At 41.7% G+C, this 22872-nt stretch overlaps 1 protein-coding gene across 1 annotated transcript in view; it reads left to right on the forward strand.

Moving 5' to 3' along the window:
* LOC124788262 (oxysterol-binding protein-related protein 1-like) overlaps positions 1–22872 on the forward strand; it is a 421041-nt gene that overhangs the window by 89037 nt on the left and 309132 nt on the right. Inside the window, exons 6-7 of the mRNA XM_047255469.1 lie at positions 15290–15432; positions 17551–17698. Coding sequence (XP_047111425.1) covers positions 15290–15432; positions 17551–17698 — 291 coding nt within the window. The remainder of the gene's footprint in view (positions 1–15289; positions 15433–17550; positions 17699–22872) is intronic.

Raw genomic sequence — 22872 nt, forward strand, 5'->3', positions numbered from 1 at the left:
TCTGATACACCCCATGACCTAGGGTGCCGTCAGCCCTTCTCTTGACCAAGACGTCAAGGAAAGGTAATTTACCCTCCGTTTCAGTCTCCATAGTGAATTTGATGTTGGGGTGTATGGAGTTTAGATGTGTAAGGAAGTCAAGGAGTTTATCCATACCATGTGGCCATATGACGAATGTGTCGTCCACGTAACGGAAAAAGCAAGTAGGTTTCCATACGGATGACGACAGGGCTTCCTCCTCGAAGTTCTCCATGTACAAATTCGCTACCACCGGTGAGAGTGGGCTACCCATGGCGACTCCCTCCGTTTGTTCGTAGTATTCTCCATTAAAAAGAAAATACGTGGAAGTCAAGACATGCCTAAAAAGTTCAGTGGTCTTCTCGTCAAACTTCTGACTAATCAATTCTAGTGACTCTTGCAGGGGTACCCTCGTAAACAAGGAAACGACGTCAAAACTCACCATGATATCTGACTCATCCAACCTGAAGCTATCAAGGCGTTTAACAAAATCCACGGAATTACGGATGTGATGAGGGCATTTACCCACATAAGGACTTAATATTCCCGTCAGGTATTTGGCCAACAAATATGTAGGTGCCCTGATGTTGCTGACAATGGGACGTAATGGTACCCCCTCTTTGTGAACCTTCGGGAGTCCATATAGTCTAGGCGGTACCGGACCTTGGGGTAACAATTTCTTAGCGTCACCCTCCGATAAATCTGCGTCCTTGAGAAGCGCCATCGTCTTGTTCTCCACCTTCTTTGTAGGGTCAACACTGATCTTCCGGTAGGAATCGTCATTTAGCAGGCTCTGCATCTTATCAGTGTAGTCCTTGTGGGAGACAACAACTGTAGCATTGCCTTTGTCAGCCGGTAAGATAACAATTTCAGAGCGTTCCCTCAGATCACGAATGGCCGCCCTCTCTTTACTGCTGATATTTGACTTCATCAGCTTGGATTTCGTCAATGCACGACAAGTTTCACGACGTATTTCCTCGGCTGATTCTGGCGGAAGTCGAGCTGCAACCTGTTCAACAGGTTAGTGTTGTTACCCCAAGGTCCGGTACCGCCTAGACTATATGGACTCCCGAAGGTTCACAAAGAGGGGGTACCATTACGTCCCATTGTCAGCAACATCAGGGCACCTACATATTTGTTGGCCAAATACCTGACGGGAATATTAAGTCCTTATGTGGGTAAATGCCCTCATCACATCCGTAATTCCGTGGATTTTGTTAAACGCCTTGATAGCTTCAGGTTGGATGAGTCAGATATCATGGTGAGTTTTGACGTCGTTTCCTTGTTTACGAGGGTACCCTGCGAGAGTCACTAGAATTGATTAGTCAGAAGTTTGACGAGAAGACCACTGAACTTTTTAGGCATGTCTTGACTTCCACGTATTTTCTTTTTAATGGAGAATACTACGAACAAACGGAGGGAGTCGCCATGGGTAGCCCACTCTCACCGGTGGTAGCGAATTTGTACATGGAGAACTTCGAGGAGGAAGCCCTGTCGTCATCCGTATGGAAACCTATTTGCTTTTTCCGTTACGTGGACGACACGTTCGTCATATGGCCACATGGTATGGATAAACTCCTTGACTTCCTTACACATCTAAACTCCATACACCCCAACATCAAATTCACTATGGAGACTGAAACGGAGGGTAAATTACCTTTCCTTGACGTCTTGGTCAAGAGAAGGGCTGACGGCACCCTAGGTCATGGGGTGTATCAGAAGGCTACGCACACTGATCTGTATTTGCATGCAGACAGCTGCCACCACCCTTCACAGAGGAATGGGGTACTTAAAACTCTAGTACATAGGGCGCGCACTATCTCTGACGCAGAGAGTCTACCCCAGGAATTGGAACATCTGAGAACTGTATTTCGAAAAAATGGGTACTCAGAGTGGCAGATTCAACGTGCTCTCCGCCCAACCACTGCAGCACAACCTGTTGAGATGGATGAAGTCACGAGGGAGGAGGTAGGCACTGCATTTATTCCATACACAGGCGCACTCTTGGGGAAAATCGCCCGCATTCTGAAGAAACACCGGGTCGGAACTGTGTTTTGTCCTCCAAATAAAACTCGTGCACTGGTGGGGAGCGCCAAAGATGACCTCGGTTTGAGGAAGGCCGGCGTGTACCAGATTCCGTGTCAATGTGGCAAGTCATATATTGGTCAGACGATGCGTACCGTCGAGGATCGATGCCGTGAACACCAGAGGCACACTCGACTGATGTATCCGAGCAAGTCGGCGGTCGCTGAACATTGTTTGTCGGAAAATCACGCCATGGAGTATGACCGCACGAGGATTCTGGTACAGACGTCGAGATACTGGGACAGCGTTGTTAGAGAGGCCATCGAAATTCGCACCAATGACGACCTCATAAACCGTGACTGTGGCTATAATCTTAGCAAGGCTTGGGAACCAGCGATCGGGTTAATCAAGAGTAAATCGAGCAGACGTATAGTTGTGACGACCACGGCAGACAGAGCCATCACACCGACGTCATCTCAGATGCCGTCGCAATCTGTTCCACCGCGCGACCGTGGCGCTGGGCGCGGACGGCGGAGGGAGCGCGACGCGGGCGGAGGGTATTTAAATCGGCCGCCGCTGCGACCGAACCCAGTTCCCTCTGAGCAGCCATAGCGTACGGATCTCCGTGCCGGCACGTTCACAGGAGCTCAGTCCGTCAGTTCACCTGATGATGGCGACATGTTTGATCGCCGAAATATTGTGCCCGTTGGACACTATAGGCCGGCAGCATACCCGTGGATATTTTGATCACATTTAACTTGTAAATCCTGCTTGCTAGATTTCTTCTATGCTGCTACGTTGCTTGTTAGTATTCCGCTTAACAGTCCATTAGTTCCTTTTTAACGCACATCATGCCATGCCTTCTAAATCCTATCAATCATTTTCCCTTGGCTATTCTCTTTGCAAACATTAATGGCTTGTTCCTCTTAAACTCTAGTAAATACATTTCTCAATAACCTGCACACTACATAGTCCACATTCATTTATTTTCATGCTCTAGGGATCCAGTCAACTGGAATCTATATTACCAGTTGGTTGGGTTGATGGATGGCTTTCTGCCTCAGATAGGTGAAGGCTATGCAAAGCAGGGTTACACCCACAGTGATGCTAAGTGCTGTGAAGATCAACATCATGGTTATATGTCATTGCTTTTTACCATCCCTAAATTGTCTGCAGCTCGTGGTATAGGGGCTAGCATTGCTGCCTCTAGACCACGGGGTCCTGGGTTTGATTCCCTGCCGGGTTGGGGATTTTCTCTGCCCGGGGACTGGGTATTTGTGTTGTCCTAATCATATCATCATCATCATCATCATCATCATCATCATTTGTGAGAGTGAGTAGTTTGGATTGTGAAAAGAAAATGGACTCTGTAAAAATTGGGACTTTGTACGGGCGCTAATGATCGCACAGTTGAGCACCCCACAAACCAGTCATCATCATCATCATTATCATCATCAACCCTAAATTGCTTAACCACTGCATCAATTGTTCTGCTGAAATCTGCCCTTCTTGTGCAATTATTGATTGGTGTAGGGAATGGATTGGGTGTGGTTTCAATGTATTATTCAGGAGTACTTCCAGTTCAGTACAAGTGTGGCTGTGTCATTCTCAGCTTGGTATTTCCTGTTACTGTGGATGGTGGATGGAAGGTTGACCCTGTTATCTCACATGCCGTCCCATTAATAAATAACCCATTACCACCCCTCAGGCTTCATCTGCCTTGTTTCCATGAGCCTTCCATGCTTGTAACAACTTGCCACTACCACCACAGTATCGTACATGGAGTTAATCCAGTACAACCCCACTTACTGGAATTAAGTTTACGGTCCCACAGTGTTCCTCAGGCAATACTGTCCTGTTGTTGTGCCCATGAGTAGCTACACCATAAATCTGTTTGTATACCAGTTTCAATCAACGAGGATGGACTCACTATAATCTTCTCCCCCTCAGAATGCAGCAGTTCCTCCTCCATCATCACCACATTTCTGTTTGCCTTTTCAGAGATCGATAAAACACCACTATGCTCACTTGTACAAACTTTCTTATGACTCCCCATTCCACTGGATATTGATGAATGGTGTAACATCTGAACTGTGCTTGCTTCCATGCTACTGGGAATCTAACCAATGTGTACATCCACACCTCTACTGGTGCCATATGGTAGTAAAACCTCTGCTTATTGGGCTGTACTACCAATCTCGGCTCCAACAGTGGTTTCCACTGCACTTTTCGCAACACTGACAAGTATCGCTCTGCTGGTAGTAGGACAGAACTCAGCTGCCCATGCAGTGTGTGATGAATAGCTTTCTGTAAGCTCACCATTACAACTTGAGCATCACTTTCACTATTTGCTAATGGTTGTAACAGCCTTGTCATAGTGATCTTGCATCCAACACATCCACCCTTGCTTGCTTGATTCCCAGATCTCAATTTACAGTGTCCTCTGATGCCTTTGCATAATTGATCACCCCACTTGTTAGCTTTCATAGTGTATGTGTATTCTTCAACACTCTGCACTCTGCTTTCCAAGCTTGCTGTCTGTGCAGTATGCCACTTCACCACCAACTTGCTATCCTCTCCTGACTTCTTCACTGCCTCCACTGTCAGGTTCAATTCCCTGATGTCACCGGCATCTGCTGTCCCCAATACAGTCTTCAAAATTCTTCCCCCAGCATCTATCCAACCCCATCTATCCAACCCCTTTTCTGCCAATATAGTGAGTATGGCACCACCTCCACTGCTTGCCGCATCTGCTCTTGCAAGTGTTCGTATGATGTATCCATCTTCTTAGATTACCTAGAAACATTTCCAAGCAAGCCCTGGCTCTCGGTTTTCCATCGAAGCCCAGAAAACACCTGCTCCAGCCTTCTCACTTCATTCCACAATACACAAGTGTTAAAAACTAAGCTTGATGCCCATTGATGGCTGGTAACCACCACATCTTATTTAGCAAAAGAACACCTTCCTCCAGGTGGTGATTCAGCAGGTCCCCCATTCTGCTCGTGGCGAAGAGATGCAACACTCCCACGGCTAGCATTCTTTTTGTCCTCGACCACTGTGTACACCAGCCTGAGGACAAGGCCTATCATCTCCCCCTCCCCCTTAGAAGGCTGATGCCACTCGTCAGCATACCCATACAAAGAAAATTAAAGGAACCCCCAACTCTTACACAAAAAACACATTTCTTTACCCTCAATGTATTACACCTCACATTTTACACATTGTGCCCTAAGTGAACATCAACAATAAAAATACCTCTGTCACTTCCTTTAACTTAATACATATGGCACCTCCCAAACAGGTCCAGTCACACTCACACCCACTTTTGCCATTCCTCTTTCTCAGGCTGTGCTCTTACTACCCCGGTAATGAATCAGGAGCACTGTGGAACAGTCGCGGGCATCCAGTATGCACTGCTGTTGACCATGCCGGCAACTGTAGCCTAACATTGACTGATGACGTGGTTTCAACCACTTGGTAAGATCCGTGGTATGAATTTCTTACTTGACCCTTTGCTGTGTAATGGCTGGGTAGCATTATCCACTGCCATATTCTGTAATGTGGTAAGCTCCCTGTATGCTTCACAGCTTCCTCCTGTTCCTCCAGTGCCTTTGTGTTCACCCTTTGCCCTCGTTTCCATACTTCTCTCATCATCCTGATGGAATCATCAACAAACTCTCTGTCCTTGCCCCTTCTTGCCTTAATCATATCAAACAAGATGGCATTTTTCTGCCATGCAGTATCTCGTATGGAGATATTCCTTTATTAGTGTGTATCACTGAATTGTATGCAGACGCAACAAATAAGATGTGTGTGTCCCAATCATTAAGGTGTTAGTTCACATAATAGCTTAACGTCCTTCTGATTGTATGATGTACCTGTTCCATTCTGACATTTGACTGTGGCTGGAGTGTCCTATTTCTCAGTTTCTTCACACTTAAAGCAACATAAGTCCTTTACCAAGTCCAACGTAAAATTTGTCCCTTGAACTGTAGTCATCATCTCTGGCACCCCAGACTTAAGTATCCAGCTGTTGACCACTGTCTGTACAACTGTAACTGCTTGGTGGTTCAGCATGGCAATCATTTCCATGTACCGAGAAAAGTGATCTATTACTGTCAACACAAAATGGATCCATGCTGAACTCTGGTTAAATGGTCCCAACACATCCACCTCAGTCATTTTAAATAGCTTCGACACTTCTGGAAGTCTCTCTAATGGTATTTGTTAATTGCTCAAGGGTGCACACTACACACAATTTCTCATATACTGATCAATGTCTCCCTTCCTTCCCTTCCACCAGTATCCTGTAGCTGTATTTCGGTTCGTTACTCTGCACCCTCCATGACCAGACAGCACGTGTGCATGCATCTCCTTCAGGACTTCTTCCTGCAACTTAGCTGGCACAACTACTCGTGGCCCTAACCTAGTTACCGTACACGACAAAATGTCACACATGCCTAAATGCAGTTGCATTTTATATAGCTTACAGTAACTGTCAGCTTTCTGTGCTGCTTACCATTCAGCAAGGACATGACCCGAGACTTGCACTGTTGCTATCTTTTTGCTCAGAGTATCCGCATTTCCATGTTTCATACCTGGCTTGCGCACCACCTCGTAGTCAAACTCGCTGAGTATTACTGCCCTTCTTGTTAGTCTGCTGTATGGGTATTACTGCCTATATCGAAATTCATATTACATCCTATAAACACAATGGACCAATCCAATGCAGCCTGTGAAATGACTTATTTAACAGGTACTTTACTCTTCTTGCCATGAGTGGTAGCTGTCAGCTCAGTACAATAAATGTTTTTATAAACAGTCTTTCTTGCAAATCAATTGCATAAGTATCTCATAGCTGCAAGTTACATAACACTTCCGCAGCCCCCTAGTATTAACAGAGGCTGTGGTGCGATGAACACATCCAACCTTTGGCACCCTTAACTAGTTACGCAATACACAACCACTGTGATGTTGGAATATACAAAAACATACAAAATGCACGTGCCACGTCACTCTGCGTGAACTGCTACACAAGCAACTGCATTGAATGGAGCCACAGCCCTGTCGCTCTATACAAGGAGATATTTATGATGTGCAAGGAAGACTGGCATGGTCAATCGCTACTTTTAATTCTTTCCCGTGAAGATATCAAAATTACGTGACTCTGTATATGAGGCTAAGCATCTCTTTCTCTGTGGCTGGATAGTTTTTCTCTGCCCTTTTAAGTTGTGTGATGCATAAGCTGCAGGATGTTCCTGCCTAAAGACCTCTTGAGTCAGGGTACACCCCAAAGTGTGGTTAGATGCATCACAAAATAATGTAAACTGATTCTGAAAATCTGGAAAAATTTTGACTGGACTTGACGTTAAAACTTTTTTTGACTCATTGAATGTGCCCGGACAGTCTATATACACGAATTTCAGACCATTTTTCAACAGCTGCAGGAGTGGTTGCACTATGTCAATGAACCCCCCAGATATCTCCTATAATAGTTCAAGAGTCCCAAAACAATCTCAGTTCTTTACCCAGCTTTGGAACTGGGAAATCGTGTGTCACCCATACTAATCTTGGGTTCGTACTCACCCTTTCCTTGCTGATAACGTGCCCAAAGTAACATACTTCCTCCAAAGCGAAATGACACTTTCCTGTAACATCACATCTTAACATCAGATTTGTAACCAACAGCCTCTTAAATATCTCTCTTAAATGTTGCCTACATTCCTCCACATCCTTTGAGAATACAGTTATATTGTCCAGGTAGACTAGACACTGGTGAGGCTCCAATCTGCTCAATAATCCATCCAACACTCACTGAAACATTGCAGAACCATTCTTCAACCCAAATGACGCCCTCCTGTAATGATAATGGCCCCAGGGTACAAAAATGCTGTCTTCCATTGGTCATCTAAAATCACTTTTAAGTGACTATATCCACTTCATTCTTGAGCCCAGACAGCATCCTCCTGTACTGATAAAGGCTCCAGGGTACCGAAAATGCTGTCTTCAGTTGGTCCTCTAGAATCACCTTTAACTGATGGTATACACTTCTTAAATCCATGGTAGAGAACTACTGGAAAGCTCCAAGTTATCAGTGTTCTCTGCGATGTTGGGTATGAGACATGCATCTTCACTTTTTTGTTATTCAGATGACAGTAATCACAGCAGAACCTTTGCTTCTTAGAACCAGCCATATACTTATTAGGCATGACTACAATTCCTGCTCCCAATGGGCTATTGCTCTCTTCTATTATCCTATCAGTGAACTACTGGTTGATAAAATCCACAATCGGTTGTAAATATCGAGTATCTGTGATGGTTTCTTGTACACTGGTGTTTCATTTCCTGTCTGAGTTGGGTGCTGTGTAATGGGCATTGATGGTAATGGATGCAAGGGGGGAAAAATCTTCAAGTTCTATCAACACTTCCTCCATTCGCACTCTCTCGACTCCCTTTAGATGCCCCATCTTCTTACATAATGCAGTCTTAGCGGTGGCCTGTGTATGCTCATGGTTTACTCCCTCTGTGCACCAGTCATCCTCCTCTGAAATGTCCAAACTTTATACTGACATCCCTTTCATCAGCTTTACCTCTTTGCCATCAAAATTATCTAGATTCCTGGACACTACCATTCCTCCATCTCTCTCCTGTATGCATATAATGATCCTTTTAACAAAGCAACTTGCTGAATCCAGTTCCCTTTCAGTGGCTCAATCATACATAACATATAGAGAGATTAGTCTGGTACCACACCACACAAGCGACTTTCCAGTGCCACCTGGCACACAGTCATGTGAATCAAGCCTTAGTGCATTCTATGTGGTTTAATCAGATTGCACAATACTGTAGATGTGCCTTGCAACAGCTCTACACTGATGGCAGCTTCCCCTAACTGGAATGTTTTCCCCCTAAGTTCCACTGCATTACACCAAAGATCTGTTTTGGGATGATATTGACACAAAAAATCTAACTCCAGGATCATGCTGTAGCCCTTGCTTATATGAGGCACTATCTCCACACATTGCTTTAACTGAACTGCCTGTACTTGAAAACTTCTTTCTGCTGACCTCAGTGGCCTTACTTCACAAAAACCTGTACCATCGTGGGTTCCATTGCCTCCACCTTACTAGATCTTGACTAGATACTGACTTGTGCGCCCCTGTGTCCAACTAAAACTTATACTTCTTGCCCCCTACAACACCTATTGCTGCACATTCTGCCTCTGCATATTACTTGGTGATCTTAGGGTTCCCTCTTGAGTTTAATGGCTGCTTATTTCCTCCCTGCCCATCCTTATTACCCTTACCAAATTCTACTGCTGATACATATTATGTTTAACCCACTGAGGATGGCAGTACTGCCTGTACACATGCCCTATCCATCCACATCTGTAACATCTTACATTTGTGAAGAACCCCTTGCGTATCACATACCCTTTCAGAAAAACCAATCTTTTCATGTTTCATTGCCAACCTAACAGCAGAATGGAGATCTTTAGCAGTGCCTGTGTGCACCTTTCTTGACATACTCGGTGCTCGGTGGTAAACTTCTTAGGAGAGTGTTAAGCACTCTTTACTCAGTTTCCTGCACCACAATTGTACTTGCTTCATCATTCCCCCCCCCCCCCCCCCCCCAACTTTTATACATGTGTGTTCACCTTCCTTATTCTACTGGTAAAATCCTCTATATCTTCCCCACACCTCTTTGAAAACATACAAAATTGATCCCGAAAGATCCTTTCTCTGTTCTGCTTCTTGTACCTCTGCAGAAGCACCTGCTTCAACTTTGTGAACATCTCTGCTTTCCTCAGTGCCTCTGTACATCTTACAAAAGTTTTTGCCTCTTCCATTAGACATAACTTAGCCACCAAAAACAAACGACTATCCGATCAACCACCCATATCTGCCGACCTCATCAGGTCCTCCATGAATAACATCACACTCTTGGATGTCCTACAAGAAAAAGAATGATTAGGCTAGTGGAAGTTACATCTGTCACATGGTCTGGTGCATGAAGCAATGCTATTTGCTCATTGTTAACTGCAGTTTTCTCTCGCAGCTCTTTGTTATCTGCCAACAACCGCAGTACGTTTTCCATCGACAAACACACTGCTTCTGCTACGAAATGCCCACATCTCTGACTCTGCCGTCACAATATCTTTATCCCTCTTTCACACACAAGAAATACAGCAGTAATTAATGACCTTTGTGCCTTATCATTAACCATCTAGACTTACACTGCCTCGCAACATGACCATAACACGGTGCAGAATGCCCAAACGAATTGTGAACATCTAACAGGTTGCAAGTGCTGTTCTTTGCAGTTACACCAAAATTCAGGCGCATCTGCCACTTTGTATGTCCTAAACAAAGTATCCCTCAAATTACAGTTACACTTCATTCTAGACTTGATGTTTGTCACACACACCAAAAATAATAAATAGTAATCTCACTCACCCCACTGTGTTGACACTGCAGGCCGTGGTCCAGATGATTTGCTGCATGGATGATGCAACACCTGCTGCCTGCTGGAGACAGTGCCACCACTTCTGAATCCTTGAGGCAATGGTAGTAGGCCAGTTAGCTTAAAATGTGACTGTAGCTGATTTCATAAACCACATATGATAGATAAACATGAGTCATAGTTCTTCAGATCCTTCCAGCATTAAGAACAATTTTAGTTTACCTACATTTTGTATGCAGCAATGTATTATCCAACATTCACAAAACATAAACTGGTGAGTGACTATAGTTTTCACTACAAACTTTTTGAAATGTGTGCAGTGGGTTACTTAATTTTGAAGGGCCATAATAACTATAAAAAGCAATCAAAAGAGAGCAAGTTCATCATCAAGGTAAGATGTGCGAGTGTAATGTGTGAAAGAATAAATGTTTTCATCAAATAGTTTCCTCAAAATTGACAGAGAAAGTCTGCATAGGGGAAACATTTGCAAATCTTATAACAGTGGTCTTTAATTTTTCATGTGAAAAGCAGAAGTTTTACTGAGAAACTAACTAAAAAGACAGATGTAGGTTTGCTACATTACATTAAAACATTAATTAACAGTATTAGGAAAAGGATAGATTGCTGTTCACCATAAAGTTGATCCATCGAGTTGCAGACAGGGACAACGAAAAGACTGTTTCACTTTATAGCTTTCAGCCAAAGCCTTCTTCAGCAAAGAAGATATGCACAAATTCACACACTGAAGCACACCTCATGCACACATGACTGTTACTACTGGCAGCTCTGAATGGAATGCGACTGTCACATGAATAGCAATCTGGAGTGGAGTGGGGAGGGGGAGAGATAGCAGGGTACAGATGGGCAGAGAAAAGAGCACTGTCTGTTTGGGCATGCAGGGACTAGATGGAAGCCTGACAAGACTGTCAGGTTTAGTGTTGGGAAGGGGGGGGGGGGCGAGGTATGGGGGGAAAAATGGGGAGTGGGAAAGGAGAGGAACAGGAAGGGGAAAGGCTGGGTAAGTACATTGGCACAGGGTGGCATACGAAGAGAGTGAGGGAATGTGAAAAGGGAGGAGGTGGTAGGATGAGGGGCAGAAACTCTTGGGTGGAACATGTGGGGACAGTAGGTTACCAACGGTTAAGGCTAGGATAATTTTGGAAGTGGAGAATGTGTTGTAAGGATAACTCCTATCTGCAAACTTCAGAAAAGCTGGTGGTGGAGGGAAGGAACTGAACTGTGCAGATATGGGAATTATCCTTAAAACATGTTCTCTGCTCCCAAAATTATCCCAGACTAGATTTACAGTAACCTATTGTCCTCATGCCCTTCACCAAGCAGCTTCTGCCCGCTTGTTCTATCACCTCCTCCCTTTTCATATTCCCTCACCCTCTTTGTATGCCACCTGTGCCATCTATCCTTTCCCCTTCCAGCTCCTCTCCTTCTTTGCTCCCCCCCCCCCCCCCCCCCCCTCCACTCAAATACCACATCTCCCAATGCAGTGCTTGGCCATCTCCAGTCTGGGTGTGCATCACCAGACAGTGCTCTTCTCTCACTCTACCCGAACCTTTCTAGCCCTCCTGCTTCTCTGCTGCACTCCATATTGCTATGCACATGACAGTCACATTCCGGTTGGAGCTGCCGATGGTAGCAGTCATGTATGCATGAGGTATGCTTGTTTCTGTAAATATGTTTGTGTTTTCTTTGCTGAAGAAGGCTTTGGCCGAAAGCTATAAGGTATAACAGTCTTTTTGTTGTGCCTGTCAGCAACTCAGGGTATCATCTTTATGGAGAGTAGCAGTCTATGCATTTCCAACCTGGAGTTTCCATTGTTTGAAAACATTAAGAAAGTTTACTAAAGCTAGAGAGCCTTTATCATCCTAAGAAGAAATGGTGCCACGATACTTCCATTGACGTCAGGTCACATGCTTGCCATGCTACTTCCATGTATCTGCCACTTAAAAAAGTCACATCACTTGTGCACCACTTCGGTGGTTGCCCCTGCCTCAAGCATGCAATGATTTTTCTTTATTTTTCTTGTTTTCACATGTGCTGTGGAATGATGTGTTTTGTCAGTACTGGTTGTATTCTTATAATGTTCTTTCCTTGTATCATCAATAGCTTATTTTAATCTTTGCAATCCCTGTCCTAGAAGTCTTGTTTGACTAACCTAACCATGTTACTTTCTGTATACAGGGTGTCCCATTTATCTTGACCACCCTAAATAACTGTTTATCCAGATGCAAATTACAAAATGTTTCAAGCAAATGTTCTTTAGCTGTCAGGGAGACATCAATCAGCATGATTGCCTTCATTGTAGCTATGTTTTTTTACAAAGATATGAAAAGCAGTATGACTTTTTTTAAATGGTACCCTGTATTTTTTAAAAGATATGAAAAGCAGTATGACTTTTTTTAAATGGTACCCTGTATTTTTTATTTGGTAATTCATTTCCTCTCTTAAAGACCTATTCAAAAATGTATCACAGTGTACCATTCACTGAAACACAATGTTATTAATTACATAACACAACATTGACATTGACACTCCCAGCACATAGTGCTGGTACTCGGGGTAATGGAACACATCCATGTGCTGACGTTGACAGATGATAAATGTAAACATAAGTAGAATGCACACCCGTCGTTGCATCAACCATCGTCAGTTGAAGAGAAGGTATAAATGCTACTCATATATGGGGAATGTAAGTTAGCAGAACAGTAATTACAATACTGATTTCTTATGTACAGGTACATTTAGTACAGTAGTTTATTCCTTTTAAGTACTGTTGTGTTGAGTAGGCATACAGTAAAGGCTGTCCTTCCTACTAACTGCATTGACATAACGTTTCTTTTATTGTTGTTGTTGTTGTTGTTGTTGTTTTGTTGAAAGTAGGCGAAATGCTACGCAGGCAGCAGAACTGTACAGAGAGAGATATCCTGACAAGAACCCACCTTCCCAACGGATGTTTTCTGGTTTTCTTGCAATGCTTCAGGAAATGCGAAGTTTCAACCCACGACAACGCAATCATCATAGCTCTCGCACAGACGAAGCTGCTGAAGTTACTGTTCTCACTTCCACTGCTATGAATCCACATGTGAGCACACAGCAGCTTGAACACAAGATTGGCATTCCTAAAACCAGTGTACATTGTATTCTTACACGTCACCGGTTCATCCTTACCATGTACACCTACATCAAGAATTGCGTGGGAATGATTTCCAGAATAGTGTACAGTTCCGTCAGTGGGCACAGCAGCAAATCCTCACCAACTTGAACTACTTCTCCAATGTTCTATTTACTGATGAATGTTCCTTCTCAAACAAAGGACAGGTATATACAAGGAACATGCATTATTGGTCCAGCGACAATCCACGATGGCTTAGACAGGTGGAACATCAGTGTCAATGGATAGTTAACTTCGGGTGTGGGATGCTTGGTACTACAATTATTGGCCCTTATTGCACCAATGGTAGTCTAAACGGCACAGCGTATACCAACTTCCTCAGACGAATTCTTTCTCCTCTTCTGGATGAAATGTCGCTAAGAACCAGAATGCTTATGTGGTATCAAAATGTTGGATGTCCAGCACATAATGCCTTGTGTGCATGTTGTGTTCTGAACCGAAGGCATCCTGCCCGATGGATTGGTCGAGGAGGAACAGTTACTTGGCCTGCTAGGTCTCCTGATTTAAATCCTCCGGACTTTTTTCTTTGGAGATGCTTTAAAGACGTTGTCTATCACGATATTCCAACAACTGCAGAGGACATGCAGGGACGTATCATGCTTGCTTGTAATTCTCTTCAGTAGGCAACACTGGAACAGTAAAGAATTCTTTCATTCAATGAGTACACCAGTGTATCGGTGTCCAGGGTCACCACTTTGATCACTGCTGAATGTTCTACTCCTGGGAAATGGTAGAGCAGAGTCAAAGTCAATTATGTGTTATGTTTTTACTTGGTTTTTTCATTTGTTTTCTGACAACTCCAGCAACTGGACAAGTTTGTGATCCTGGGCTCCAAGTTAGTGTTGTGTTATGTAATTAATAACATTGGTGTTTCAGTGAATATGTTTTTGAATAAGTCTTTGCGAGGGGAAATGAATTACCGAATAAAAAATACATGGTGCAATTTAAAAAAGTCATACCGCTGTTCATATCTTTGTAAAAAAAACAAAGCTACAACAAAGGCAATCATGCTGATTAATGTCCCCCAGATGGCTAAAGAACATTTGATTGAAACATTTTGTAATTTGCATGCATTCTTTCAGCTTGGTCATAGATATCTTTACCATCAGATTTAAATAACGTTTTATGTCTGAGGTCATCATGGTTTGTGAGTTGTTGTTACGTGTAACATAATGTCTCTTTTCATTCTCACTGTATCTTCAGTGTTGGTAATTATCAAATCATTATGTTAAGATTTGTTTTCTGAGTTTTTTGCAGTGTAATTTAGAATAATTATCTCAACTCATTTAACTTTATCATCTCATTAAAATACCAAGTGTGTGGTAATTATTAAATCATTACGTTAAGATTTATTTTCTGAGTTTGTTGCTGTGTAATTTAAAATAACTATTTCAACGGATTTAACTCTATTATCTCATTTAAGTACAATGTGTATTAATAAAGTATGTTTATCAGCATACATGAAATGTTTCATTTTGCTAAATTAATGTACATTTTTGTAGCTTGTTTTCGTAATGGATGATCACCATTTATCTGTGTAAACATGTAAATTCACTAACTTTGTCATTAAGTTTTTTAATAAAATTCCCGTTGCAGTTGAAAGATGAGAGGCCACCAAGTATAAATTGTGTAGATGCACAAGGAAATTCTTGTCTTCATTGTGCGGCATATAGAGGGCACAAGGAGGCAGCAGTACTTTTATTACAGAATGGCATTGACACCACAATTCAGAATACTCGAGGGTGAGAAAAGTAATTTTCAATCATGAAATTGGTTGTCTTGGGCTTCAAAATGTGGCTATATTAAGGTATTTCACTACGAATGGGGATATTGAGGCTAGTTTAGGTATTATGAAGTACAGTTTACACAGACAAAGTATAACATACTACCATGAATGTACTGAAATGCATGTATTGTTTATGATGTGTAGGCATAATTGTGCATCTCTGCATACCAGCCTGATGAGGCTGTTTCCATGAATGCCCATAAAAATCAGAGATAACCATAGTCTCAGTCTTCCAACAATTTCCTCGTCAAAAGACATACCTCACAGTAATACATGATTGTAATTATAAAAGCCACGGACTTACTGTAACTGCATATCCAGGACCATTGCAGAAACAGGTTCCCAGTACCACTGCTGACATTACTACTACTACTACTACTACTACTACTACTACTATTACCACCACCACCGCCACCACCACCAGTTGTACTGTTTGGTCATGACAAGTTGACTCATTGAGTGAGTGTTGGCTGTTGGGAACGGCAAGTGGTGTGCTTTGGCCCTGATTAGGGCAGTCAAAGGGAGGGGAGCATTGAGGGGAAGGCAGTACCAACTTTTTTCCACAGTGCTGGCTGCATTTCCCATATTTTGTGCATTTATGAAAGCAGAGGTGACACATGTGGAAATATTGACACATTCATAGAATGAGTATCTTCCAACTAATGCTGATTTCACCGCTACTGGCAACACTGTTAAAAAGGGTCAACTTATGATGAACCAACACTAGAAGAGGCACATGTTATCATCAGTATAGCCAATGTTTTCAAGTCTTAAGAAACCAGTACAAAATGGTTTACATGTTTGAACATTTTGCAACTTTTTCTGAAATTCAGCACCAATACTGTATCATGTCTTACAATCTGCGTTTCAGATAAACAGAAAAAAGTTAAATTTAGTTTGCGTGTAACTCTAGTGTGGTAGTGATATGTATGTAATAGGGTGGGTAGTGAAGCTTTTAGCTTTAATTTAGTTGCCAGTGCACTGTGATGGAGTATTACGCAAATAAGTGATAACAATACTACTCTGTGTAATTAATGCTTTGACAGAGATTAAGAAATAGTGTTCCCATAAGGGTCATATCTCTCTCTCTCTCTCTCTCTCTCTCTCTCTCTCTCTCTCTCTGTGTGTGTGTGTGTGTGTGTGTGTGTGTGTGTGGGTGCGCGCGCGCGCGCACTCACACTCTTGTTACGTGCACATCACTTTAATATCATGTAATTTAAGATCTGAGAGATAATACAGACTTCCTTTTGTGAAGCTGTGCTTTCCATGTAATTCAATTTAATATTGCTCTTGACTGCTGTGAAATGAGGTTAAGTAAGGAGCCACTGGGCAAATGAAATTCTCATCCCACATCCTTTACAGTTGAACCACTCAAAGACACCCCATGTTCTAACTCGGTGTTACACTCTTTCAATGTTGTATCTCTCCTTCAGCTCCTAGAATTGTTGTAGCCATTCTCCGCCTTATACTTTCTGTTAACAACATAGTTCCATTTGTGAGAAGGTGTTTGTAGGATTAAGAAATGCAGAAAAAAGAACTTTAAGAGTGAAGTCCTTGAGTCAGGCTGGGAGGTGTGTTTGTTTGCTTCGATTAGTCGAGTACTATATGCGAAATGCAAAGATTGTGCGTGAATGTCCAAGTCATGCATACAGTTCTTATCTGGTTGGTGAGCAGCCAGCAAACTCTCTCCCATGAGAGTTTAATTTTTTATTGGTATTAAATATATTCATTACTTTTTCTTATCAGAAATGTAATATATTTTGTGCTACGATGTTGCGACACTTTTAGTGCAGTATTTCATTTCTTCTCATTTTCTGTTGGCAGTTTAAATGCAACACCTTCTGTTTTTCCACAAAAAGGAGACTCTTCAGCTCCTGTACAATGGGCTGCTGTCTTCCAGAACTGTTTTTTTACTCTGCAAGGCAGCATATTTTAATAACTTCATTATATATATTCAAAACTCAGTGTGGTGTGTGACCAGTCATACAAAAATTCACATCTGTGACATGAACTTTTAATCTTTACTCAGTTGCCACATTTTTGTTTGACAAAATGATGATTTTATTTTTCCAGGACAAACTGCTGTTAATTTAGCAAGGGATCCACATATGCAACAAGTTCTGTGTGTCCGACCAGTACGTCAACTTCAAAAGTCTGCTGCCCGTTTTGAAGGACAACTTCTTAAACGATCACGATTTCTTGGTTGGAAGCCAATGTGGGTATGTTATAAATTATTAGAGTGAAATCAATAAAATAGGGCACAGTAGTAATTTTGTTTATGGATTTTTTAACAGTCGTGTGTGCGCGCGGGCGCGCGGGTGGGCGCGTGTGGGTGTGGGTGTGGGTAGGGGGATGTTCATACGCATGTGCGCATCCACTCGTGCATATGCGTTCATATCTACTTCTCATTCAGAAAGGAGCTGGTTTGATACAGATATACAGAACTCAGAATAATAGAGTTATTAGCATTGGCCAGAAAGAGTGAAAACAGGTCCAAATGAAATTATTGTTATACATCATCAAATTAATGATGATTTTAGTTTTCCTTGAGCAGTAAAATAATCGATTTTAGGTTGTGCATATAGAGTAGCATTATAAATTGAGGGAAACAGTGAACTACTGCATCATACTGTTCTTGAAGGAAACACACAAACAAGTTAAATCTAAACATCTGACTACGAACCATACTTAACTTGAACTACTTTGAGAGTAATTCCAGATAGGAATATGTGTGGTTCATCCATAATAGATAAGCTTAATAGTGTTATACATTTTTCATTCAGCCAGTCAGCCATATGTGCTTTAGTTGTAGTTTGTTAACTAGGAAGTGAAATAGTTACATTAAGAGGATATTCACAGTGATTTGAATTCAGCTTTAAACAAATTTAGTACCTCTGGGGGAATGAAACCAACTGAAATGTTTCATATATCACTATCTAATGAACGCCTCTCCTCCATCACAATTGTAAATGGCATACAATATACTCTGTTTGTGGAACTGAGATGTAATTTGTGTTACTTACACAATCAAACTTATGAAATATGTTCTTGATGTGTATTCATGGTGTTTTAACCCTTTTGCATGCCATGGGGGCTATATTTCCCAGTAACTGTGGTTTTTTTTTCTAGGATACATTGTACCGCTCCTGTATGTTCCTGGCAAGTAGTAGTGGTTCACTGCACAAGTTGTAGTTTCTGTTTGTTGTGAAATATAGCTTTTAGGGGCATGGAAGTACACATACCAGCAAATAATGATGTTTTAAAGGTTCTTGGGAAGTATGCTGCTTACTACCAAAGTAATTTCTCAAAGGAGCTGGGGAAGTATACTTATCACAAAGGGGACGTATACTTACCACAAAATTAACTGGAAATAAATCTTACCACCTCTGCGTGCTTGATATCTTGTGGTAGTACACTGCACCATGTGTGTGAAAACTGCTACAGCAATCAGTTTCCGATTGTCATTACCTTTTCCAAAATACATTGCTTCATTTCTGCAGTATACATTATTGTGACTTTTATCGGCCCATGTCTTTGTGTGGGCATTGTGAGAGAAAACTGGAAGAAAGTGCTTTCAGTGACGAGAGAGGAATGTAGCTTGAAAAAAGGAGGATATTAGTTCTTGTGCAGTTGTATTGGAGATATAAAGTGGATGGACAACATATCTCTCAATATTTTGACAACTTCAGACAATCCGGAATTTGTTACAAGGAAGAATAAAGATGGTATTACCAGCAGTAACAATTGTTTAACAGCTGTAGCAACATACAATAATGTAATGGGAGGTGTAGATCACTTTGGTAACCTTAGAGAACACTCTGCAATAGGTCAACATTCTTATTAATGGTGGCACCAGATTCTCTACTCCCTGCAAGTTGTGGCAATTGTAAATATTTTTATATTCTACCAAATTAGTGAAGGACAGGGATGATACCAACATCAACTGAACTTACTGTTATGACTCACAAAACAGTTGATAGGTGGCTTCACATACTGCTCGAAGAAGTTCTGACCACACATGCTGCTCGAAGAAATTCTGACCAAGAAGAACACTGTACCAGATCATGTTCAGCTGGCAAAAGTGGGACATCATGTGTCCATTTTGGAAAAAAATGCGGACGATTCCAAAAGTGCTTTAAGAAAACTTGAGACTAGAATAAAATACATATGCTGCTTCTGCAGAGTGCACATGTATTGAACCATGCATCTGCCAGTTCTATGGAAACAAAATAATAAAAAATGTGACACTCATTTGATCATTTGTTTGGGAAAGAAGTATTACTTGTTTAGATGTTCTAAATTGTTAATTTTGATTATAAACTGTTTGTAAACATGAAACGTAAATATTTTTGAAATAAATTAAAATAAAAAGAAACAATTTTTTTTTCCAGCTCGCAAATATATTGTGGTGATATATATACTGTCATAGTTTTTGGTCCTAAATCCTAAAAGTAAAATTATCGAAAAATAAACATAATCAGCTAATCACAGGTCTAATATGATACACAAAAAGTGTCTTTGCTGAATTGCTACAAAAAAATGGGTCCGCAAAAGGGTTAAGAATTGGGTATATTAGATTGATACCATTAGTGGAGGTGTGAGTAGAAGATGTGCAGAAATATTAAGCCTGTGATAGGCACATAAACAAGATGTTGCAAATATTGCTCATTCAGTTTTCCAAACTTGTATTTATTTACAAAACGTAATATGCATGTGCTTGATCTGAAATAATATGCAGCTTCAACATCTTCTTTATATGTGTATCCACTGTTCAATACTTCATCTACACTGTGAGTAGTCATTTTCATTCATATCTATACTAAAGACCTCCCCCCATGAACCATGGACCTTGCCATTGGTGGGGAGGCTTGCGTGCCTCAGCGATGCAGATGGTTGTACCATAGGTGCAACCACAAGGGAGGAATATCTGCTGAGAGGCCAGGCAAATGTGTGGTTCCTGAAGAGGGGCAGCAGCCTTTTCAGTAGTTGCAGGGGCAACAGTCTGGATGATTGACTGATCTGGCCTTGTAACACTAACCAAAACGACCTTGCTGTGCTGGTACTGCGAACGGCTGAAAGCAAGGGGAAACTACGGCCGTAATTTTTCCCGAGGGCATGCAGCTTTACTGTATGGTTAAATGACGATGGCGTCCTCTTGGGTAAAATATTCCGGAGGTAAAATAGTCCCCCATTCGGATCTCCGGGCGGGGACTACTCAAGAGGACGTCATTATCAGGAAAAAGAAAACTGGCGTTCTAGGGATCGGAGCGTGGAATGTCAGGTCCCTTAATCGGGCAGGTAGGTTAGAAAATTTAAAAAGGGAAATGGATAGGTTAAAGTTAGATATAGTGGGAATTAGTGAAGTTCGGTGGCAGGAGGAACAAGACTTTTGGTCAGGTGAATACAGGGTTATAAATACAAAATCAAGTAGGGGTAATGCAGGAGTAGGTTCAATAATGACTAAAAAAATAGGAGTGCAGGTAAGCTACTACAAACAGCATAGTGAACGGATTATTGTGGCCAAGATAGACATGAAGCCCACACCTACTACAGTGGTACAAGTTCATATGCCAACTAGCTCTGCAGATGATGAAGAAAATGATGAAATATATGATGAGATAAAAGAAATTATTCAGGTAGTGAAGGGAGACGAAAATTTAATAGTCATGGGTGACTGGAATTCGAGAGTAGGAAAAGGGAGAGAAGGAAACATAGTAGGTGAATATGGATTGGGGCTAAGAAATGAAAGAGGAAGCCGCCTGGTGGAGTTTTGCACAGAGCCTAACTTAATCATAGCTAACACTTGGTTCAAGAATCATGAAAGAAGGTTGTATACATGGAAGAACCCTGGAGATACTAGAAGGTTTCAGGTAGATTATATATTGGTAAGACAGAGATTTAGGAACCAGGTTTTAAATTGTAAGACATTTCCAGGGGCAGATGTGGACTCTGACCACAATCTGTTGGTTATGAACTGTAGGTTAAAACTGAAGAAACTGCAAAAAGGTGGGAATTTAAGGAGATGGGACCTCGATAAACTGACTAAACCAGAGGTGGTACAGAGTTTCAGGGAGAGCATAAGGAAACAATTGACAGGAATGGGGGAAAGAAGTACAGTAGAAGAAGAATGGGTAGCTCTGAGGGATGAAGTAGTTGAAGGCAGCAGAGGATCAAGTAGGTAAAAAGACAAAGGCTTGTAGGAATCCTTAGGTAACAGAAGAAATATTGAATTTAATTGAGGAAAGGAGAAAATATAAAAATGCAGTAAATGAAGCAGGCAAAAAGGAATTCAAACGTGTCAAAAATGAGATCGGCAGAAAGTGCAAAATGGCTAAGCGGGGATGGCTAGAGGACAAATGTAAGGATGTAGAGGCTTATCTCACTAGGGGTAAGATAGATACTGCCTACAGGAAAATTAAAGAGACCTTTGGAGAAAAGAGAACCACTTGTATGAATATCAAGAGCTTAGATGGAAACCCAGTTCTAAGCAAATAAGGCAAAACAGAGAGGTGGGAGGAGTATATAGAGGGTCTATACAAGGGCGATGTACTTGAGGACAATATTATGCTAGTCCTGACAAAACTCTACCATCTTGTGAGCAAGATGTATGAGACAGGCGAAATACCCTCAGACTTCAAAAAGAATATAATAATTCCAATCCCAAGAAAGCAGGCGTTGACAGGTGTGCAAATTACCGAACTATCAGTTTAATAAGTCACAGCTGCAAAATACTAACACGAATTCTTTACAGGCGAATCGAAAAACTGGTAGAAGTTGACCTCGGGGAAGATCAGTTTGGATTCTGTAGAAACTTAGGAACATATGAGGCAATACTGAGTCTACAACTGATCTTAGAAGATATATTAAGAAAAGACAAACCTACCTTTCTAGCATTTGTAGACTTAGAGAAAGCTTTTGACAATATTGACTGGAATATTTTCTTTCAAATTCTAAAGGTGGCAGGGGTAAAATACAGGGAGCAAAAGGCTATTTACAATTTGTACAGAAACCAGATGGCAGTTATAAGAGTTGAGGGGAATGAAAGGGAAGCAGTGGTTGGGAAGGGAGTGAGACTGGGTTGTAGCCTCTCCCCAACGTTATTCAATTTGTATATTGAGCAAGCAGTAAAGGAAACAAAAGAAAAATTCTAAGTAGGTATTAAAATCCATGGAGAAGAAATAAACTTTGAGGTTCGCTGATGACATTGTAATTCTATCAGAGACAGCAAAGGACTTGGAAGAGCAGTTGAACGGAATGGACAGTGTCTTGAAAGGAGGATATAAGATGAACATCAACAAAAGCAAAACGAGGATAATGGAATGTAGTCGAATTAAGTCGGTTGATGCTGAGGGAATTAGATTAGAAAATGACACACTTAAAGTAGTAAAGGAGT

The sequence above is a fragment of the Schistocerca piceifrons genome, chromosome 1 (assembly GCF_021461385.2).
Source record: "Schistocerca piceifrons isolate TAMUIC-IGC-003096 chromosome 1, iqSchPice1.1, whole genome shotgun sequence".
Taxonomy (NCBI): domain Eukaryota; kingdom Metazoa; phylum Arthropoda; class Insecta; order Orthoptera; family Acrididae; genus Schistocerca; species Schistocerca piceifrons.